Genomic DNA, 21,897 nt, shown 5'->3' on the forward strand with positions numbered 1-21,897 from the left:
CTCTCTCTCACACACACACACACACATTCTCACACACACATGGACACACGCACTCACACACACATGGACACACACACAGACACGCACTCACACACATATGCATTCACGCGCGTGCAAACACACAATCAAACACACACCACATGCATAGGCACACACAAACACACCTACACCCACACACGGACACAGTCACATGCATGCACATACATACACACACGCACACAGTCAAACACACACATCACACACACACACCACGCACTTATCCACGCATACAGACACACACACAAACACACACCCACACACACAGACAGACATACAGACGCATGCATACACACACCACATGTACACCAGCACATACAGATGCACATACCCACACATATACAGACACACACAAGATACATGCGTAACACACATACTCACCAGATACACATGCGCACACACACACACAACACACACATGCGCACACACACACACATGCACATCTCCCATATACACATATGCACGAGCATACACAGATAAACACACCAGATATACGCACACACTCAGAAGGCAGAAGCAAGTAAGCGGTCCTATCACCATATCACTCAACCATATTGGCCTATATGATGCCCGACTTCCAAATTTGGATCACATGATGCAAGTGGATGCATTCCCCATCACCAAAGAACAAGGTGTTTAGCTGCAAAAAAGGACCAATGCTTCAATGAATAGACACCTGGTGTGCATACAACGTACAACAAAGATGCTGAGGATCTGAAACCAAAATAGAAATTGCTGGAGAAGATCTGGCAGAAGCCTTATGGAGAGAAAGCACAGTTAATGTTTTGAGATCAATGACGCTTTGTCTGAAGAACAGTCACTGGATTGAAACATCAACTTTGCTTTCTTTTCACAGATGATGCCAGATCGGCAGAGTTTCTCCATTAGTTCCTGTCTTGGTGCAGATATTGTCATTTTGTGTGGCTTCCACAATTTTGAAGTCTTGACTCTGAGGTGTGTGTTTTTGGGACTCGGGGGAATCTTGCATCTGTCTAGGAATATTGATGTGGTCTCATAAGAGAGGGCAAAGGCCTTGGTGACATGTGAAAACAAGGGCTGTAGTGGTATCTCTGGGCCAGTGAGGTGATGGGCAGATGGAGCAGAGAGTTTGGAAGGGGCAAATCTGCATAGTACCACCTTGTCCTACAAAGAGAGAAGGAAGAACACTCATGATTGTGTTGTGCTATGTTTGGGTGATGGTCACAACTGAATTGCTAGCGGCATACGGATTTGGTGTAATCTGGATGTGAGGCTGGCATCATCAGAATGTATGTGAAAGTGAACAAATTATCTGGATATTGTGGTGTGAGTCAAGAGCGCTGGACTTGCTGATGAATGAGTGATGGTAGTGAGAGACATTGGGCAACATGAGACATTGCTGTTGGTGTGGGTCAGATCTCCCATATAAAGCATGCATAAATTGATCTTGATCGTCAACATTTTATGAGTTTGCTGCGAAGTCTTAGGAATTGATTTCCCTGGCTACTGCGTTTACTATCTTTCACCTGTACTCCACGAAGACCTCCAGACGCCTCATGTAAACGTGGCATCTCTATTCTCGCCCACCTTTGCACTCTGGCTTCCAAGGCCGCATTCAGGATCCTTTCTGGTCTTCAAATGTTCTTGCATACAATTGCAGCAACAGTATTCAGCAGCTTCCTCCTGTAATGTAATGTCACTTAGGGGAGAAAGTGAGGTCTGCAGATGCTGGAGATCAGAGCTGAAAATGTGTTGCTGGAAAAGCGCAGCAGGTCAGGCAGCATCCAGGGAACAGGAGAATCGACGTTTCGGGCATTAGCCCTTAGGGTCAGACTGCCTTTAGGAACAGCTGCAGCACATGTTATTAGTGCATGTAACTTGCCCCCCACCACTGAGGTAGCCAGTGGCAAAGGAACTGCTTTCTTCAATAATACTTTCAGGGATAAATGAGGAGACAGCACTAGATCTTCGCAGCCACCCACTCTGATTTGCAACCTTCCTAAGCCCAGGGAATGATGCACGCCAATATTTAACCCTACGGACTTGTCCCAAGTCCTCATTTCCATAGATTTTACAGAAAGACAGAGGTTGTAATTATAAATCATTTAATTCTTCGAACAAGTGCTCCACAACTAATAAAGTATTTCCATGTATTGTCAGCTGAAATCCAGGTACAGTTCTCCGATTCTGTGATTGTATCAACTTCCAAATGGACACTTCCAAACAGGGCTAGCAGTGAAAATACTGACATCATTCTTACTGACCCATATCAGTTCTACTAAGAAAGCCCTCTTGAAATCTTTAGCTTATTTATACAATGCTGCCTACTCAAAGTATTCCAAAAGCAGGACATGGATATGAGGATTTTATTCTTGTAATTGTTTTTTTTTTGCTCATTTCAGATGGTTCAAGAATGTTTATATCACCGTGAAAAAAGAATAGGTATCGATTTGGTCCATGATGAAGTGGAGACCCAACTACTTGAGGTGAGTTACTCACAGAGATACTGATGCCTCTATGGACATGAGCAAATTCACATCTGGACAGGCTGTAGGAGCTCATTAGTACTTCCAATAGATTCCAAGTTTTACCAGCAGCTAGAAACCCTCCATTGTCCATTCAGTACCAATGAACAAAACTAACTTCTTGCACTGTTTGTTACTGTAAAGCTTCATTGACAATTCAATGATTGACTTTAAACTCCCATATTTCATTGCCACTATCTGTATTAGAATGTAGTCCCAAGAGTTGGTAAAACTGCACTGCAGTCTATTTGCTGAATGAAATGAAAGTATTTTGAGAAATGAATGCGCACTGTAGCCTTCATGCAGTTTTATATGTCAGACAGTTATATAGCGGGAGATAATAATGAATGATTCGGAGTGACATATACTGCAGGAGCACAATCAAGGGGTCTGAGTGGTATCATAAATAAGCCAGGGATCAATGGAGCCCTGAGATTAATGCCTTTCACTGCTCATTAATTATCTGATTATTGCAACTTGTATTTCAATGATATAAACTGCCTGAACAGTCATAAACCCATTAGCTCGTGCATGCATCTTGTAGCTCAGCCCTGTTCATTGACCAGCGTGAATTTATCAGAAAATGATTCTTTTTTTTTGGCCTGCATTGCCTACAGATAGGCTGGCATCAGCGGGTTGAGTGTTAATGAAATTGAGAGTGAATCTCTTTGCACACTTGTGAGATGAATAACTGGATCATCTCTTGATTCGTGACTTATAGATTTGGTCTAGACAAACTTTTCTGCTTTGGTTTTTCGCTATGGTGATTAAGGTTGAACATTAGCTGTGGAAAACCTGATTTGCAGCAGAATCAGTTTACTTTTTGTCTACAAAGTGCAGTTTCAATTAACTGAAATCCGTGTGAAATAGATATTGCCTCTAACAACATCTTGCATTGATGTAGCACCTTAAAATGTCTCATCGCACTTCACAGCAGAGCAATCAAGCAAAATGTAACTTTTTTAAAATCATGGGATGTGGGCATCGCTGGCTGGGCCAGCACTTATTGCCTGTCCCTAGTTGCCCCTTGAAAAGGTGGGGGTGAGCTGCCTTCTTGAACCCCTGCCGTCCAATTGTTGGTTGACCCACAATGCCCTTAGGGAGGGATTTCCAGGATTTTGACCCAGCAGCAGTGAAGGAATGGGGATATAGTTCCAAGTCAGGATGGTGAGTGGCTTGAACAGGAACTTGCATGTGGTGGTGTTCCCATGTATCTGCTGCCTGTGTGCTTTTAGATGGAAGTGGTTGTGGGTTTGGATGGTGCTGTCTGAGGATCTGTGGTGAATTTGTGCAATGTACATTGTAGATAATGCAAGCTGCTACTACTGAGTGCTGGTGGTGGAGTGACCAAATATTAAGGATGTGGTGCCAATCAAACAGGCTTAAAGATCTGTTGGGACAGGAGATCGATATTTGGGCGAAAGACAATTTTTTTCCTCAGGACTTAAGGAAGAAGAGAAAGATAGAAACCTTAAGAGCTAGGGAAAGAAAATTCCAAACTTTAGGACCAAAGCAGAGCTGCCAAAAACGGATTGATGAAAACGGAGATAAGCAGAAAGTTAGAATTATAGGAGAGTGGAGATTTTAAAAAGGCCTTGAGGAAGTTATACTGACAGGGGCAGGTGAGGCCAAGGGAAGATTTGAAAAGGGCAAAGGTTATAGAATTGATGTGAAGCTGAATTAATGGACAATGTGGATCACTGAGTAGCAGATGTGATGGATGAACAACCCTTGGTGTGGGTTAAGATTTGAGTGGCAGAGTTTTGGACGAGGTCAGGTTTACAATCCTTCCTCAGTATTGAACTTTGATATGTTATGAATGAGAATTCCTCTTTGTGGAAATTTCTGTCTGCAGCCAAGTTCCAGAGAAGCATCAACCACAGCGTTAGAGTTGATTGCAAAGTACAGAGCCTTCACTGCCAATTTTCATGATCTGAATATTGATTCCTGATGCCAAGCACAGATGGCACGTTTGAAATCTGAAATGCATGAAAAATCCAGAATGCCGACCTATGTCTCATTTGATGGCACAGTACCTGCCACTATGTGTTATTTTATAAAGAGGCAATGTCTAGGAAAGGTAGCAATTCACACTTTGGAGTTTAAGGTCTTAAATTTCACAAATGTTTGATGTCTGTCACAGTAGTGGGAAGGTTGGGCTATTCATGGAGCAGAGTACTGCCCTTGATGCGGCTTGTTTTGCACTGCTACCAGGGAATGCACCCAGTGAGGGTCCAATACTTTGGCAGTGCTGTCCATTACCACTGACTTGTCCCATTCCCCTTCAACCATCATGTGTTGGCCCTGACACTTCACTCCCCCCCTCACCACCCCCCCCCCCAACCACCACCACCACCATACCACCATCACTCCAAAGTATTGTCTGGGGTGAGGGTTCGTTATTTGAGCTTAGTGGATCCTTGGTGAAAGTTTGTCCTGCATAAGACCCTCCTGCCAATGTAGGCCCGAGGCTACTGCAATGGGGTTATGGCTCCATGACCAAAGGCACACTATGGGACCTTTTGTAGAGTCTAGTGCACCTCAAATGTTCGGAATTAAGTCAAGGCTGTCGGCAATGAGTGATGTCTTCAGCAGTACAATGGTGAATTCCATTTGAAGAAAGGGAAGTTTTTTTCTTAATTTCCAAGAGGATGTGAGTGGGGTTCAGGTCTCCTTTTGTTACCCACCTCTAATTGCCCTTAAACTAAGTGGCCTGCCATGGTCATTTCAGAGGGAACTTAAGAATGAACCACAATCCTATGGGTGTGGAGATATATGTGGGCCAGACCAGGTGAGGATGACAGATTTCCTTCTTTAAGGACACTAGTCCTCCAAATAGGTTTTCTTTAAAAATGTTATAATTTCATAGTGATCCTTACTGATATAATTTCATAGTGATCCTTACTGAGACCAGCTTCATGTTTCCAGAGTTATTCATTGCATTTTAAATTCCACAAGCTGTCTTTGCGGGATTTGAATCCACATTCCCAGGGCTTTCTACTGACTAGAGTGACATTATCAATGCACCATCACTTTCCAGTCCACCACCCAATGTCGTCTCCTTCAACTGGGGAAGCATAAGGCTTTATTTCTGTTCTCCACAGTCACTGTCCCCTACGGCAGCCTTGGGAAGCAGGGGAGATGAAAGGAAAATCAGGATATCCCATAGAATTTGCAGATGCCAAGTCGAATCCTCTGCATGGTGGGAAGCAGTAAATCCTGGTTGAGGTAGTGGAGTGCACAGACTCTTGTGCTTGCTGTATGTATGGAATGTCCTTCTTCTCACCCTCAGAGAAGTACATTTTCTGTTATGAACCATTAATCAATTTTTAGAAAAAAATTATAAAATGCTTCTCTAATCCTCAAGAACCCAATTTGCTTTGCTGGGTCTGGACTTGCTCATTGAGTTGGAAACAGATTATTCTCATTTCATGAAATGGCAAACTTCCATCACACACCCAGATACCTGAGAGTCTAAGTCTTTTTGCTCTGTGCCCTTTCCATTACTGATCTAATAAGTTGGGGGCAGAGAATCTTAGCTCCTTTTCAGATTGAGCGGACTTTCCCAGGATTGTCCAATGGGTGTGGGAGAGCCTTGAAGACTAACCACCTCGCTATTACTCCATTTGTGTCAGGTGTGTACCACGATTTGCATCCCAAGCATTTTGTTAAGATGCAACTTGAACAAAAAAATGCACTAAGTTTTCTGTTTTAATCTCAAAGGAAATGAGAATAGTCAAATGTGTTCAAGAAAGATTGAAGAGAGGCATCGAGAGAGCTACTTCACAACTTTCGTAAGTAAAGCTTTATGTTTTAATCCTGCTGCTACATTTTAGAAAATTTACCTTGTGGATGCTTTGAGGATATATTTTCTGATGCCTTGGACAATGTGGGTATGCTTTGGGAAGTTGTGGGAAGATTTGTGAACAAACATTTCACAATAACTGATTTGAAGATTAATTCTATTGATTGTCAGTATGCTCAGCTAAGTAAATGTTTGGATAGGTGCATAGATAGGAAGGGTTTAGAGTGATATGAACCAAATGCAGGCAATTGGAACGAGCCAAGTGGGCACATAGTCAGCATGGACCAATTTGGGTTGAAGGGCCTGTTTCCATGCTGTATTAATCTATGACTCTATGATTGGTGTGTGCTGCAGAATAACACCATTAACGTGGGTTCTATCAATGTTGAGAGTGTGATGCTGGAAAAGCACAGCAGGTCAGGCAGCATCCGAGGAATGAATGACGTATCTACATTCTATCAATGTAGATCCCTTCTGGCTCATACCTTCCTACTTTGCCCCGTGTTGATGAAGCATTAATCATGACTAATAACCCATGGGAGCCAAGCATACTGTGTGAGGTGGGAGAAATGTATGAGTCAAGAACAAAGGATTTAGGACAGGAGTAGGCCATTTGGTTTGTTGAGTCAGCTCACTATTCAATATGGTTCCACTTTTCTGTCTGTATTCCTATGACCCTTCACTCCCTTGTCCATCAAAAAGCTAATAAACTCAACCTTGAATCAATTTAATGACCCAGCCTCCACTACCTTCTGGGAAAGAGAATTCCACATTCTAATGACTGAGAGAGACAAAAAACCTCATCCCTGCCTTTATAGGGAGGACCCTTATTCTGAAATGATCTTCCCTAGTTTTAGCCTCCCTCACAAGAAGAAACACCCTCTCAGTATCAGTATCTACAATCTTTCCTCATAAGATAAGCCCTTCATCAAATAAATGAGTTGAGTGAGCTTTTTCTGAACTACCTCTGAAGTTTTTTTAATACAGAGACCCAAAAGCATCTGTAGTACTTCAGATGTGATCTCATCAACACTTCTTTAACTGGCCTCTTTCCCTTTGCAAGCTCTCTACCTTCTCTTGATTATTTGCTTTCCTACTAACATGGTGTCATTGGCAAATTTCACCGCCTTAAATTTGGATCCCCTCAATCAAGTAATTGGTATAGGTTGTGAATAGTTCAGGCTACAGCACTAATCATGTGGCACACCAAATGTCTCAGCTAGCTAACCTTATACAGACCCTTGCTTGCTGTTAGTGAAATAAAATCCCTCACCCATGCTATTATATGACTTGTATACCATGTACTCTTGAGGTTGATTGGATGTGTCTCTATTTTCCCAAGACGTGCAAGGTTCATTCACGGTATTGAGCCTCAATTATACAACAGCAGATTTTGCCCAATTTCTTATCTCAGCTGTAGCTTTAGAGGGAGGAGTCAAATAGTGACCAGTTGTTTATTTTCACTATATTTGTTAGGCCTTGATTATCACTTGTATCTCCTAATAGTTGGCCCACACTTGACAATAGCAGAAGCTCAAGTGCTCTGTTTGTGTTTTGAATTCCACATTTGCACTTGCTCCCTGCACCCTCAGTAACTTTCGATTTGATAAGATCTGGAGAGATTCCTGTTCAGGATGTGATGGAAATAAATTGGAGCCTCCAATATTGTTATTCATAGTTCCAAGCTACACCACACATGTAAAAGCAATTTGAACAGTGCACAGCAACAAACGCGCAGATAAAGTAATAAATGTGCCATTACAGTGTTAAGGAATCTACACTATTCTGCTTAGGATCAGACTTGGAGAATATGAGAATTAATACATGTTGTAGCTCCCTAATTCGTGCTCTGGAGGCTAGCTCTCACAGTGCTTTGGTTTTTCAAAGCACTCGGAGGGCTTCCAATTTCCAGATACAAAATATGATGGAAATTCATCAAAGACCAAATGCAAGAGACAAATCAAGCTGTAAGATTGGTTTAGGAAGACAAATAAGGACATACTCACAGTGGCTCAGTGGTTAGCACTACTGCCTCACACCACCAGGGACCCAATTTCGATTCCAGCCTCAGGCGACTGTCTGTGTGGAGCTTGCACATTTTCCCCGTGTCTGCGTGGGTTTCCTCTGTGTGCTCCAGTTTCCTCCCACAGTCCAAAGATGTGCAAGTTAAGTGAATTGGCCGTGCTAAATTGCCCGTAGTGTTCAGGGATGTGTAGGTTAGGTGTATTAGTCAGGGGTAAACATAGGGTAGGGGAATGGGTCTGGGTGGGATACTCTTTGGAGCATTGGTGTGGAATTGTTGGGCTGAAGGGCCTGTTTCCACACTGTAGGGATTCTTTGAGAATGGTCACCCATCCTCTGCAAATGCCTTTTCCTGTGTGATAATGCCCTGGTCAATTAACCCATTGAGGGTCAGTATCAGAAGGTTAAGTGGCTTCATGTAAGTCAATACTTTCAGGAGATTAGAAGATAGGGCAGGTGTAGACAAAGGGATGGTTTGAAAACTTCTGTGCTGACCTCTGGTGTATGACCTTATGTGATCCAGCAAATTCTCTGGTCTGGGAAAGGCCTGGACCTGAGGCAGTCTGTCCTGATGATGATTGACTGTCGGCTGCTTGGAATATTGGAGGTCCACAATTGGAAACATTCAACCGATGCATTAAGAGAGAGATATGAAATCAAGGAGAAATATTGCAGGAAGTAATTTCAATATAAGATCCTGGAGGTTGCTTCTTGCATCTTTGCATAGAGGGGATCAGGGAAAATCCTCTAAAGCCAATTCTTCAGGTGGCTTGGAATCCTGTTGGCTGGCTTTTAAAATGTAACTTTCTAGATGCCATTATTTAACGATGCTCCATCCCGTGCAGTAGAGTAAATAACACACATAATGCAATTCCTGTTTGGCATTCAGCATATGTGTCCTAATTAATTCCATTGGAACTGGGAGTGAATGAATGAGCACATGATTCAATTTAATTGACTGAAAATGCTACAAATTTGATAACGAGGAATTTGGAGAGATTAATTAGTTGACATTATTGGCCGAATTTTCTTTTCAGTGAGGATTGGTGGGTGTGGGGAGGGTTATGTATCTAAGATTGCTTAAGCTTGGCTCTGGTGCTGATGCTGTAATCACTGGAGTTGGTAGTGTTAGGAGTTGGTAGTATTAGTCAGTAATATTAGTGGTACAGAAATGTGGAGAATGTCAGCAAGGAAATTGTCTCACATGGTCCATGAGAAATGCCAAGCTTTCTCTTGCTTTGTCATCTACTTGCAATAGGGTGGACAAGGTACAGCCCAATAACTCCACACCATACGGAACTTGCCTGGACACCCGTGTGAAGCTGTTGTATAGACAAGACCCATGTATTTATCTAGACATCTCTATCTAGAGGTACATGAGAACTCTTATGCAACCTCAGGTATGCCGTTGGGCTATCTTGCAAAGAACCACGCTGCTCCAAACTAAGAAAAAGTCAAAGACAGAGGCAGAGAGAAAACAGGGCAATAATTAAAGCGCCATCACTTTACGATACATAACTCTCTCATTCCCATCAGAGGCCTAAGGTAAAGTCTGGCTTTGGCTTTTGAACCTTTATTAGATTTTGACTAAACATTTTGCCAACACTGGTATGAGGGCCCTGATAACTGATCATTGAGACAGAGTGAGTAAGGTGCAGAATGCAATGGTTATTCAATCTTGTGGACATGGCAGCTAATGGAATTCACCATAAGACCATAAGACATAGGAGCAGAAGTATTCAGCCTATTGAGTCTGCTCTGCCATTCAATGAGATGACAGCTGATCTGATAATCCTCAACTCCACTTTCTAGCCTTTCCCCATAACCCTTGATTCCCTTACTGATTAAAAATCTGTCTATCCCTGCCTTGATATGACCATTGATGATACGACCATGGTCCAAAGATGTGCAGGTTAGGTGCATTTGCCATCATTAATTGCTCACAGTGTCCTGCGATGTGTAGGTTAAGCAAATGACCCATGGGAAATGCAGGGTTACGGGGACAGGGTAGGGTGTGGGCCTGGGTAGGATAATCTTTGGCAGGTGAGTAAGGACCTGATGGGCCAAATGGCCTGCTTCCAAATTATGGGCTGTCTGATTCTGGATTCTATAACACAAAGGAGCAGAAGTAGGCCATTCAGTCTATCAGATCTGTTTCACCATTTACCACGTGAATGTTCAGCTTTGCCCCATGACAGAGCAATGCACCCAATGGAACATAAATCTCTTGTTCATTATTGATTGGAAATCTTTATTTCTTAGCTCCTTCCTTTTGATGAGCAAGGAAGTTGCACTGTACTGTGAATGAGCAAACCTTTATGAGCAAGGTGGAACATATGGTTTTTGCAACTGTTGACAGTAAGCATGACAAATAACAGTCAGCATTAATCAAATCCAAACTTCCCCTTCAGTCTGCAATAATGAGGCCTCAGATCAGTATTTTGCTTATGATCTTGAGTATTTTGTTTTGAGGGGGTGGGTGCATTAGTTTTGTATTTTTCAATGCTATAGATTTTTCCGCTAGGCAAGGCCTTGAGCACCCTCTATCTTGTGACATTTACAAAACTTAATGCGGAAAGGAAATATTTATTGGTTTTGTCTGGCCATTCCTCGCCATCTTGATTAGATGAGCAAAGCAATGTGTGAAATCAAGTTTCATCGCAAATGCTTCTAAGCACACAGTCCATTCCTATATTCGCTTACAGGGAAAGATTGAGTTTTGTACATTCCTTTGTCAAGTAAGCTTGTTAAATATGAACACCCTTTTCTTATTAAAACAGAAACAACAGAGCAGCTCAGCATGAACTGGAGCGGGATCTGTGTGACAAATGTGCAGCTTACTGGATTGATGATAAAGTGCACCAGTTGAAGAACACATCAGATGGTATCAGCTATTACTGTGGAATTGAACAAGTGAATGCCACGTAAGTGTCAACTTTAACCTAACATAGTTCTCATCTCAGTAAAAATTTAAATCTAAGGTTCAGACTTTCAAAGTCAATCATCAAAATAGTACGCCATGCACAAAGGGACTAGTTGTAACTCATTGTGCAGGAATAGCTGGGAGGAGAATTGCAGTTATAATATTAAAGCAATGGAAAAGCAACTCTGATGCTGAGGTAGAATAAAACACCACATTCGAGAAACTGCCTTTGGTGGGATTGATGGAAATAGAGTAGCTCATGATTTCACAGAGCAGTATAAGCCAGATAATAGTGAGTCTGGTTTCCACCTCCCTCCACTTTTGTTCCCAATGAATTTGAGGAAATGACAATCTGAAGTCCAACCAAGATATAAATTGAGATAATTGCAAAACAGATTGCTGACTTGCTAAAAAACACATTTGGGCAGAGTCGAGATCTAACCCCCCAACCTTCCCCATTGCTGGGAATAATACCTATTTCTTCAGAAATATCATTTTGAGACATTAGCATGTTGTAGGATTTTGATGGTATAGGTTTGGGAGAGCTTTACCCACCATCTGATTTGTACTGTACCAGGTCTACGAGTGCTTGATTTTGGTAGTGAAGTCTGTTTTTTTCATGTTAATGGGAAAATCAGAATAGAATAGCTCTGTGCCACAATGCCAGAGAGTACTCAGTACTCAGAGACTAGGCTGTGCCAAAGCTTCTAAGGGTGTCAGCGTCCCAACATGTGAATAGCACGTCTACTTTAGATGTGTTGACGGAAAACAGTGTAGTGTGGCAAGAGTCTCTGCTGTCCTGGAATGTTCTCGAGTAGAATTCTCCTCTTCTTTGGAAAGAGCCTTCCCATTCCTTTATGGTGTGCTAGCCAGATGGTAAAACTTCTGGTGAAGCAGAGACATTGGGGCTGTATTTCCCCTGGCATTCCCAGAAAGGTGACGGCAAATCGAGGCCACATCACCACATCACACAGCTCATTTCTCAACCTCCAGAGGGATAGCAATCTGGTGCTTTCTACCTGCGAGCGAGGGTCTCTTACAAGGGAATGTAGGTGGAAGGATGAAGTTAAACACCTAGACAACATGGAACAATGAGATGAAGTTTATGTAAACAATTCAAAATTGAACTAAAAGCATAGAATTACATGGAGCTACAAATATGAAAACAAAAAAGATTTATATTGGCTCATGTCCCTCTAAGAACCCATTAGTGCAGTTCAGGTCCCAGGATTCTTAGCAAAGTGATTGTACACAGGCTAAGTGTTAGGAATATTTGGCATCTGACCACATTTAAGTACTTAATCCATTACCTGTCCTCCTAAATCATGCCTTAGAATATTGGAGTATTTTCATTATGAATAGAAAATTGTCTTGCCTTTCAGTAAGGAGATCCTTCACCTGATAAATTACTCTCCAAACGTATACTCTGAGATGAGAATATTCCAGAAAGCCTGACTGTTTCAACTAATCACTTTTTTAAAAGATACTTCTGTGTAACTGGTGCCAAGCTTTATTTGCCTGGGCGGTGACTCACCTGGGATTGGTGAAAATGCTATAGTTTTGTGTGCACGATCATTAACCCATTTCTAACATTTCCTGTAGAATGTTCTCTGCTCCCTTTTTTGAAATTTCCTTTGTATCATTCAACCTCCTGTCCACGCATGAACAAATTGTGACCATCAGGAATCACTGAAATGGCAAACAGTCCCCAGTCCCTCAAAAGGCCACTTTGAAATGCCTGACCTCATCATGAAAGAGGTCAGACAGGTTTGACATATTCTGGTCATGAGTCCATAACAAAATGTGGACAAAATAAAGTTGGGGAAGTAATTTCCTCTTAGAATGGATACAGCATCAGAGCCTAATCAGCTCGTCATCTTTGTGACCGAATTCTGCAAGAACCACTAAACCATTCCCACTCACCTATCTTTTTCCTCTCTTTAGTTTATCATCTAATTCATTTATGAAAGCTTCAATTAAATCTGCCTTCACATTCTCAGATAATCTATTCCAGATCGTAATTTCTCACAACGTAAAAATGCACTTTCTCATGTCAACTCTAGTTCTTTTGCCATTTGCTTCAGAATAGTGTCCTTCCACCAATGGAAATGGATCATCCGAATCTATTCTTTTCTGAAAACTCACAGCTTTGAATGTTTCTTTCCAATTTCTTTCTCATCTTCTCTCAGAAAAAAATACCCAGCTTTTCTCATCTGTTATCATAACTGAAGTCCTGCATCCCTCAAATCATTCTTGAAAATTTTGGCTTCACCTCACAAATGCCTTCACATCCTGCCTAAAGTATGATATCCAGTACTCAACATAATATTCCAGCTAATGCCAAACCAGTGTTTTATAAAGATTCATCAGAACTTCCAAGATTTTCTTCTCTATTTTTCTACTGATAACCTCCAGGGCCCCAGGTGATTTATTAATATCTTTCCTATCTGATCCCCCCACCTCCAATGATTTATGCACTTTTATCTCCAGGTCCCTCTACTCCTGATCTTCTGTGGAATGGCATCCTTTAAAATATATTGCCTTTTCTCTTTCATCCTTCAAAATAAATCATTTTACACTTTCCTACATTAAATATCAGCTGCCGTGCTCTCAACTATTCCACCAACTTGTTTATGACCTCTTATGGTCTATTAGTAGCCTCTTCTCAGTGCACGATACTTTGAAGTTTTATATCATCCTCAGATTTTGAAATTGTGCCCTAGACACTCAAGTCTTGATCATTCATATGGATCAAGAAAAAAGTGATTCAAACACAAAAACCTGGGGAATCCCATTATACACTTGCCTCCAGTCTGAAAACAAATGTTCACCACTACTCTCTGTTTCCTTTCATTCCACCAACTTCATATCCATGCTGCTATTTCCTTTTTTATTTCATGAACGTTAACTTTTCAGAGAATCCTGGTCTGTCGCATTTTATCAAATGCCTTTTAGAAGTCCATGTACACCTGACATTACCTTCACAAAGTCTGAAACTTCACCAAAAAGCTCAAGCAAATTAGTTAAATGTAATTTGCACTTCACAAATGCTTGCTGGCCTCCCTAAATTATTCCACATCTGTCCAAGTGACTGTTACATTTTGTTCCAGATTATCATTTCTAAAATATTTTACACCATCAAAGTTAAACTCATTGGTCTTTGGTTACTGAGTTTATTCTTACACCCTTCTTATACAAGGGGTTGTAATGATTTGCTGGAGACTTTAGGGGGTGAGGTGAGAGGAGGGGGCATGAGTTGAGTTCCTTCAGGGAAAGAGTGAAGGACAATGGTTAAAATTAGCCATTTAAAACTGAATAAACCAAGGTGTTGCATCTTTCCAAATTCTGTGTAGACTATATTGCAATTTTAAAGCAGTATAGAATCCATCCATTTTTGGTTAAATAGTTCCATGTGACTTACTGTTGCACTAACTTGCTGGTTCCTGTATGAGTGGAGATGATAGAGGGTTTCCAAAGGGAGTACAGACAGATGTTTTCCAGGAATTTGCCCTGGTGCTACACATTTTCTGTCTGAGTGAGGAAGAGGCTGGGAGTAAATTGAGCAATATTGTTCATCTGTGTGAGGAATCACGGCTGGATATGTCTTTCCGTTGACAATGGCTTCCAGTAAAAACGTACGAGATCATTTGTTGAAGGAAGGAGCCATTTACAAACATACACGGTTTTATTTATACAATGCACTAATTGTATAAGTCTCTAGTGATGCAAATGGATACAATTGTTTCTCTGTCACAAGCTCATCTTTCATTGCTGATTGTCAGTGTGACTACTTAATCATGTGGGCATGGGTTTCATTAGTTCTGCCAAAGGATGGTTTTGTTGAATGACTTCTGTTAGCAGAAAGTTCCATCGTGCAGTTAATATAAACTGATTGTAGCCGTCTTGGTAAGTTGCTTGTTTACTGCTTGTCAAATGAGCTCGGCTTTGGTATTGGCCATGGAATATCTGTGGCCTTTGACTTCCCAGATGAAAGAACCAGCAAGCATGTGGTGTCATGTTTTTGAAGAGGAAAACCGCAGAGGGAATGCAATAACGTTGTACATATTTCCTGCCCTGAACATCATTTTCCAATCAAGAGCAGCTGGCCCTCTCTCCAAATACTTGGCAGTGAGATCTCGCATCACTATGTTGGTTAACTCGCTAGCCATTCCCCTCTCCTACTGACAGAGTAGTAGAGTGCATATTTTACCACAAAAAACTCTCAACGTTGTTGTGCTTCCAGTCTTTTCTGGTATATCTGTGCAAGAAAAAAATCAATCTGTTGCCTTTCTCCATCCTTGCAATCTGTAAATAAGATCTGGAGATGATCAGGACATAAAAAGTAAAGTCTTCCTTCTATTCATATACTTTGGCTTGGTGCATAAACAAACCATAAGCAGTGAAATCAAAAGCACAAGCAATGTCTTTCTGTGTTACACTGGAAGAGGTAAAGATGCTATTTGGACAAACACGCCTGCCTTGATCCTTTTGAATATTCTGAACTGTTGGCTGTGGGTGTTTGGAGGGAGACATTTTGTGAACATACATTTCCTTACCACAAAGCAAACAAATTTTCTGTCTCCCGCAGTGCCTGCTGACTCAAATGTTCCTAAGCAGAAACAGTTTTTAAGTGGTCCACTTTACTCAGGGCGTTCTGATCATTTGTAAAATACCAATTCCACTCTGTCATTTTCACTCAAATGCAAGTGAAAAAAAAATAGCAAAACTTGCTTACTGATTAATTGGACTTTATGAGAATGAATGTAACAGCTCATAATTCTGCACAGAATTTAGTAATGTCTGTTTTTCAACAAGGCTTTAAATGATCAACTCTGTATAAAAGGGCTTTTTCCTTCTGTTGATCTGTTCATGTATATTGAATTTTATTTTGTTAGCATCTCCACCCCTGATTCCTGGTTAAAGTATACAGAAGACAACATATTGCGTTCGCAGTGTGAACGGGCAGCATCAGCAAGACTGCGAGATGAGCTTGAGAAACTCCTCGCTGCTACTTCAGAGGAATTGTGGAAACAGTTTAACAACGTCAACCTTGCATTTACACATCGCATCTTTGAAATTGGAGATGCTAAGAAAAAGTTACAGATGCATCTTTCAAAGGTAAGGGGTTATACCTGTACATGTATAGTGTTTGAGATACAAGCAACATTCAGAAGGATGCATTTGCTCACTCTCCCTAGAGCAGACAGTGTCTTCTTCCTGAGTTGTTGGAGATCTCATGGCAATGATGCTCCCATGGTGGTGTTAGGGAATTCCAGGGTTTTGACTAAGAGATTCCTAAAGAATGGCAATATATGTCCGAGCCAGGATACAACTTGAATGGGAATGAGGGGGTAATAGTATTTTCAATACAGTGCTGCCTTTGTCCTTCTTGATCACAAAGACCATGGGCTTGTGAAGGTACTCTTGTGTTAAACTTCTTGGGCTGCTTCAGTCCTTACTGTAGATGGTAGTTGTTGTAGTTATCATGCACATGTGGTGGGAAAATAGAAGGAAGTGGTGTTTTCAGGCAGAAAGACCAATCAACCAAATTCCTCTGTTCGAGATGGTGCTGAGCTTCTACAGTGATGTTGAGGTAACACCTATTCTGTCCAATGATGAGTTTTCTATTACACTGCACACTTGAGAGCTTTGATGTTTACAATTGGGCTTATCCGAACCCAATATATAAGCTAATATCTCTCACTTGGGTTATAAATCTCCACTATAGTGAGAAATGGCACACTGGATTGGACCACTTTTCCTATTCCTTCTGGGACCTTGGGAATCACTTCTAGATCGAGGATGGATTGGGCATATTTGTTGTTGAAATGTAATGACATCCACAACACCAATAATTACAGACATATGCATTTACAAAGCATTTACCATGGTGATGGTGTGTACATACATAATTTCTGAAGTGAAACTGCTACCCACTGTCCTGGTATGGTCATCTTAAAATAGACATCCTTATGTTTGGTAAATATGTTGTTGCATAACTTCTGCTTGATGCCATTGTTACCAAGTGAAATTGTCCTGAGTATATTAAGTTAAAAATCACACAACACCAGGTTATAGTCCAACAGGTTTAATTGGAAGCACTAGCTTTTGGAGCGCTGTTCTTTCATCAGGTGGTTGTGGAATACCTGATGAAGGAGCAGCGCTCAGAAAGCTAGTGCTTCCAAATAAACCTGTTGGACTATAACCTGGTGCTGTGTGATTTTTAACTTTGTCCACACCAGTCCAACACCGGTATCTCCGAATCCTGAGGATATAAGCTGACATTGGTTGGCTATATTCAGGTAAATGACATCTGATTGGAAGTCCTTACAAGGAACTGCTAAAGGCTGCTATCTAAAGGATTTTTAAAAAAATGCTGAATGCAGATCTGAGGGAGGCATGTGTGTCCTTACTGGCTCTAATTTCAAAAACATAGGCTGCTGGACATCACTGCCGTTCCCCTGCTAATCACTCCATCCACCATCCTTCCAGTCACCCACTCCACCTCCCTTCCCTGCCTGATTACTTCCTCCACTCAAAGGCCTTGTCTTTGGAAAGGAAACATCACCTATGCTATAATACAAGCTGTGGGTTCACAGTGACCCCATTTGTTATAAATAGTGAAGTCAAATTTTATCCTGTTTGTATTTATAAAACCCATGGTATCCAAACGGCTACACTGTATTTTACTTCAAGTCACGATATTTCCTATATTCAAACAGGACTCACCTTACTGGAATTTATTTGTGATTTTCATCCGTTAATTAATGTTCAACTGATTTGACTAACCTGCTAGATTTAACAACGCCCTTTATTTGAATGCTGTCTGGTGGTTGTGAGAGAGGATGTTGCTGCTGTTCCTTTGACAGTGCTGATGCATTGTTATCTCATTTGGCAAAACAGCTCAAACTAACAGCAATTCGGATCTGTAATAAAAGACAAATTCATTGCAGAGACAGATTCATCTGCATCACCCCATTCATCTCAGCAAACCTGATTCCCAAATAGGAACAATTTCAGTTTTCTTTTTGGATAAGGATTGACTAGGTTGATTCATGCTGGGAATTTGAACAGTTGTAAGCATTTGTTTTTGGTGTATGTAAGCTTGCTGTATTCAGCTGTAGTCAAATTACGTGAAGACAGACAGGAAAATGTGAAGGGCCGGCATTTACATCGAGCTTGTCACAACCACCCGACGTTGCAAAATCTTTCACTGCGAATGAAGTATTTATGTAATGTCAGGGAAAACACAAGTAATTCTCACAGAATGAAACATCGTAGTGACCTGGCTTTAACATTGATTGACGGATAAACACTGCAAGTTTATGATGAAAGCTGCTTTACTTTAAATTAATTACGTCGTGACTCGTTCTGTCCACTCAAGTAAGCAGGTGGTGCCTCCGTTTTAACATCTCTTCTGAAAGATGTTGCTGCACCCTCTCAGTATACACTGGGAGTGTCAGCCGTGATTCTTTTACTGGACGTGTTAATAATGTGCGATAACTGATGATGATCTGCACCTTTCATGTTGTGACACTGGTGTTAGCTCCTAAACATAAATGAGGAATATGGGAGACACAGTAATGATGAATTGAATTAACTTTTATCAGAGCGCCTGGTTTTTACTACAGTCACAGACTGTAGTGTAACAGAAAACAACAAGTTTTTACTGGAGAAACTCAGCAGGTCTGGCAGTATCTGTGGGGACACAAAGAGTTAATGTCTGGAGTCTTGCGTAATTCTTCTCACTCTGAAGAAGAGTCACCTTGGAAATGAAATATTTCTCTCCCCACAGCCCTGCTGAGTTTCTGTTTTTGTTTCAGATTTCCAGCATCTACAGAATTTTGCTTTCGGGTACATCCATCTTTGGGCTTTCCCAAGGAATACTGGCATCTCAGGTGCTGGCCCCATGGTACCCCAGCCAAGAATGCTGGTCAGGCATTGGCAGTCTGCAGTTGTCCTTCACCATCAATGTCACAGCACAGCAGTCACAAAGCAGTGGCCCTCAAGGCATATAAGTGGCATAGGGGTCACCTTCTTGCACATGTTCCTACACTGTGGCTGTGTCAGTATCAGGACCACCCAAATCACCGGTCCTCAGCTGCATCATAACCTACAGGCTTCTCTGAATCACTGCTGCACTTTTCAGAGCACCCAATGTAAATTAGCATCTTATCAGTGACAAATACAGATCCCTTACATACAGGAAAGGCTTCAGTACAGCATGCTGTGCACTTCCAACGATTAACTTTTACTTACAATCACCAAAAATGAAAAAAATTAAGAAAAAAGTGCACTTTCCTCTCAGAACACCAACAGACTGTTCGCATGTTGAGCATTTTACAGTCAATGAATGATCACTGCTCCCAGCTACTGGAACTTGGTATCAAGAAACTCCTGTCTGGTTTGTAGTGCCCAACACAGCTGCACTATTATGCAGAAGGTAATGTTCCTTCTGGTCAATGTCCTAATCTTCCTCATCAGAAGATTGCTCTTGCTCATCTAGCTTCCATCACATCTCCTCCTTGCCTGTTCCATGGAGTCATAGAGATGTACAACATGGAAACAGACCCTTCAGTCCAACTCATCCATGCCAACCAGATATCCTAAATTAATCTTCTCCCATTTGCCAGCATGTGGTCAATATCCCTCTAAACCCTTCCTATTAATGTACTCTCCAGATGCCTTTTAAATGTTGTAATTGTACCAGCCTCCACCATTTTCTCTGGCAGCTCATTGCATACACACACCACCTTCTGTGTGAAAAAGTTGCCCCTTAGGTCCTTTTTAAATCTTTCCCCTCTCATCTTAAACCTATGCCCTCTAGTTCTGGAGCACAGCATGCTAGATTATGCAGCTCGCTGTCCAGATTATACTGCAACATTTCACCTACCTGACCCAAGCAGCAGAACCTTCCACTATTGTATGCTCTATCAAAGCCCTGGTCAAAGAATGGACTGCACTATATCCTCACGCTTGTGTAACTAATTCATCAACCATGGTTACAGACAGCAGCCCTTGTCTCCGAGTAACCATCCTCAAAGCATCCTGCCTCTCAAACACAGAAGGAACCTGAGAGTTCTCAAGAATGTAGGCATCATAGCAGCTCCCCGGGTCCTGGGTGCATATGTCAGAGATGTGGTACCGATGATCACTTTTTGATGGACTTGAACTCTGTTCTATTGAAGAACTCAGCTGTCTTATGATATGGTCTGCTTAGCATCATGTGTGTCAGTTTAACGTCCACCGCACCAGCAGAGTGCCAGCTATGTTGCTGGATCCTACTGCCTGGACTGCAACATTGATCTTGTCATGTGGAAACAAGGTGATGTGGTGTGATCTGGCACAAGTTACATTGATCACAGCCTTGGTGGATCCCTGGGTTGGTGATCGAGAGATCCCATACTGTAGCTGCTTGGCATGAGCCAGTTGTATAACAGTTCAAACGCTTACGTCACCTTGCAATGGGATGGCCACTCACTCCTTTATAGAATCATAGAATCCTTACACTTTGGAAGCAGACCATTCAGCCCATCAAGTCCATACTGACCCTCCGAAGAGCAGCCCACCTAGACCCACACCCACACCCCTAACCTATCCCTGTAAGCTTGCATTTCCTATGGCCAATCCACCTAGCCTGCACATATTTGGACTGGGGCACCCAGAGGAAACCCATACAGACACTGGGAGAATGTGCAAACTCTAGGCAGACAGTCGCCTGAGGCTGGAATCAAACCCAGGTCCCTAGCATTGTCAGGCAGCAATGCTAAGTACTGTGCCACCCTTAGTCACAGGTTCTGCTCCAGTGGTTAGCACAGTTCAGTCGTCATGTCCTGGGACATCCTCAGCCTGCACTGGCAGTATGTCTTGCTCATGAAGAGGAAACAGCTTGAAGAATGAAAGTGTCTGGCCCTCCTGTGCCTCCCTAAAGAGCCCTTCCCCTACTTCTGCCCTTGTATTAGGACGCTGTCTAGATTCTCCTGGAGCTTGCTGACACATCTGTGACAATGACCATGAAGTCTCTCTGTATTTTGCAAGGACCAGTGACATGTGTGAACCAAAGCTTGTGCCATAAATTGTGGTGTAAATGGAATAGCATTAAATAGGATTGCCCATTACATTTAGTTGTGGTTTCAAGCAACGGAAGATGGATTGGAATGTAAGTTCAATTAGTAATTGGCAAAATTCCTGAGAAGATAGCATGACAGCCAGTTTTAGTTACTCAAACCATTCCTTTGGCGTCTCCATTCTAAAAAAAGTCTTCCATCGGATGTGGGTATCATTGGCAAGGCCTGAGTTGCCCTTGATCTGAGTGGCTTATGAGGGGCATTTTCAGAGGGTAATAAAGAGTCAACTACATTGTTCTGAATCTGGAGTCACATGTAGGGAACACCATACCCTGTGGGTTCCTCTCAAAGCCACTCATCATCCTGACTTTGAACTACATTGCCGTTCCTTCACTGTGGCTGGGTTAAAATCCTGGAATTCCCTCTCTAATGGCATTGTGGGTCAACCCACAGCACATGGACTGCAGTGGTTCAAGAAGGCAGCTCACCACCACCTTCTCAAGGGTAAATAGAGATGGGCAATAAATGCTGACCCAGCCA

At 41.9% G+C, this 21,897-nt stretch overlaps 1 protein-coding gene and 1 long non-coding RNA gene across 8 annotated transcripts in view; one reads left to right on the plus strand and one right to left on the minus strand.

Moving 5' to 3' along the window:
- Positions 1 to 21,897, plus strand: part of LOC122560853 (tektin-3-like) — a 79,282-nt gene that overhangs the window by 17,121 nt on the left and 40,264 nt on the right. For all 6 annotated transcript variants that reach the window (XM_043712020.2, XM_043712025.2, XM_043712023.2 and 3 more), the window contains exons 3-6: positions 2,418 to 2,501; positions 6,264 to 6,334; positions 11,148 to 11,291; positions 16,186 to 16,408. In XM_043712020.2, the coding sequence (XP_043567955.2) occupies positions 2,418 to 2,501; positions 6,264 to 6,334; positions 11,148 to 11,291; positions 16,186 to 16,408 (522 nt within the window). The remainder of the gene's footprint in view (positions 1 to 2,417; positions 2,502 to 6,263; positions 6,335 to 11,147; positions 11,292 to 16,185; positions 16,409 to 21,897) is intronic.
- The window catches only part of LOC122560855 (uncharacterized), a 29,553-nt gene that overhangs the window by 6,471 nt on the left and 1,185 nt on the right, over positions 1 to 21,897 (minus strand). For both annotated transcript variants that reach the window (XR_015760530.1, XR_015760531.1), the window contains exons 2-3: positions 18,080 to 18,216; positions 8,352 to 12,364 (exon numbers count right to left, since the gene is read on the minus strand). This is a non-coding gene — a long non-coding RNA (uncharacterized LOC122560855). The remainder of the gene's footprint in view (positions 1 to 8,351; positions 12,365 to 18,079; positions 18,217 to 21,897) is intronic.

The sequence above is a fragment of the Chiloscyllium plagiosum genome, unplaced genomic scaffold (genome assembly GCF_037043375.1).
Source record: "Chiloscyllium plagiosum isolate Xiang-an unplaced genomic scaffold, Cpla_swu_hap1 HiC_scaffold_20, whole genome shotgun sequence".
NCBI classification, from domain to species: Eukaryota; Metazoa; Chordata; class Chondrichthyes; order Orectolobiformes; family Hemiscylliidae; genus Chiloscyllium; species Chiloscyllium plagiosum.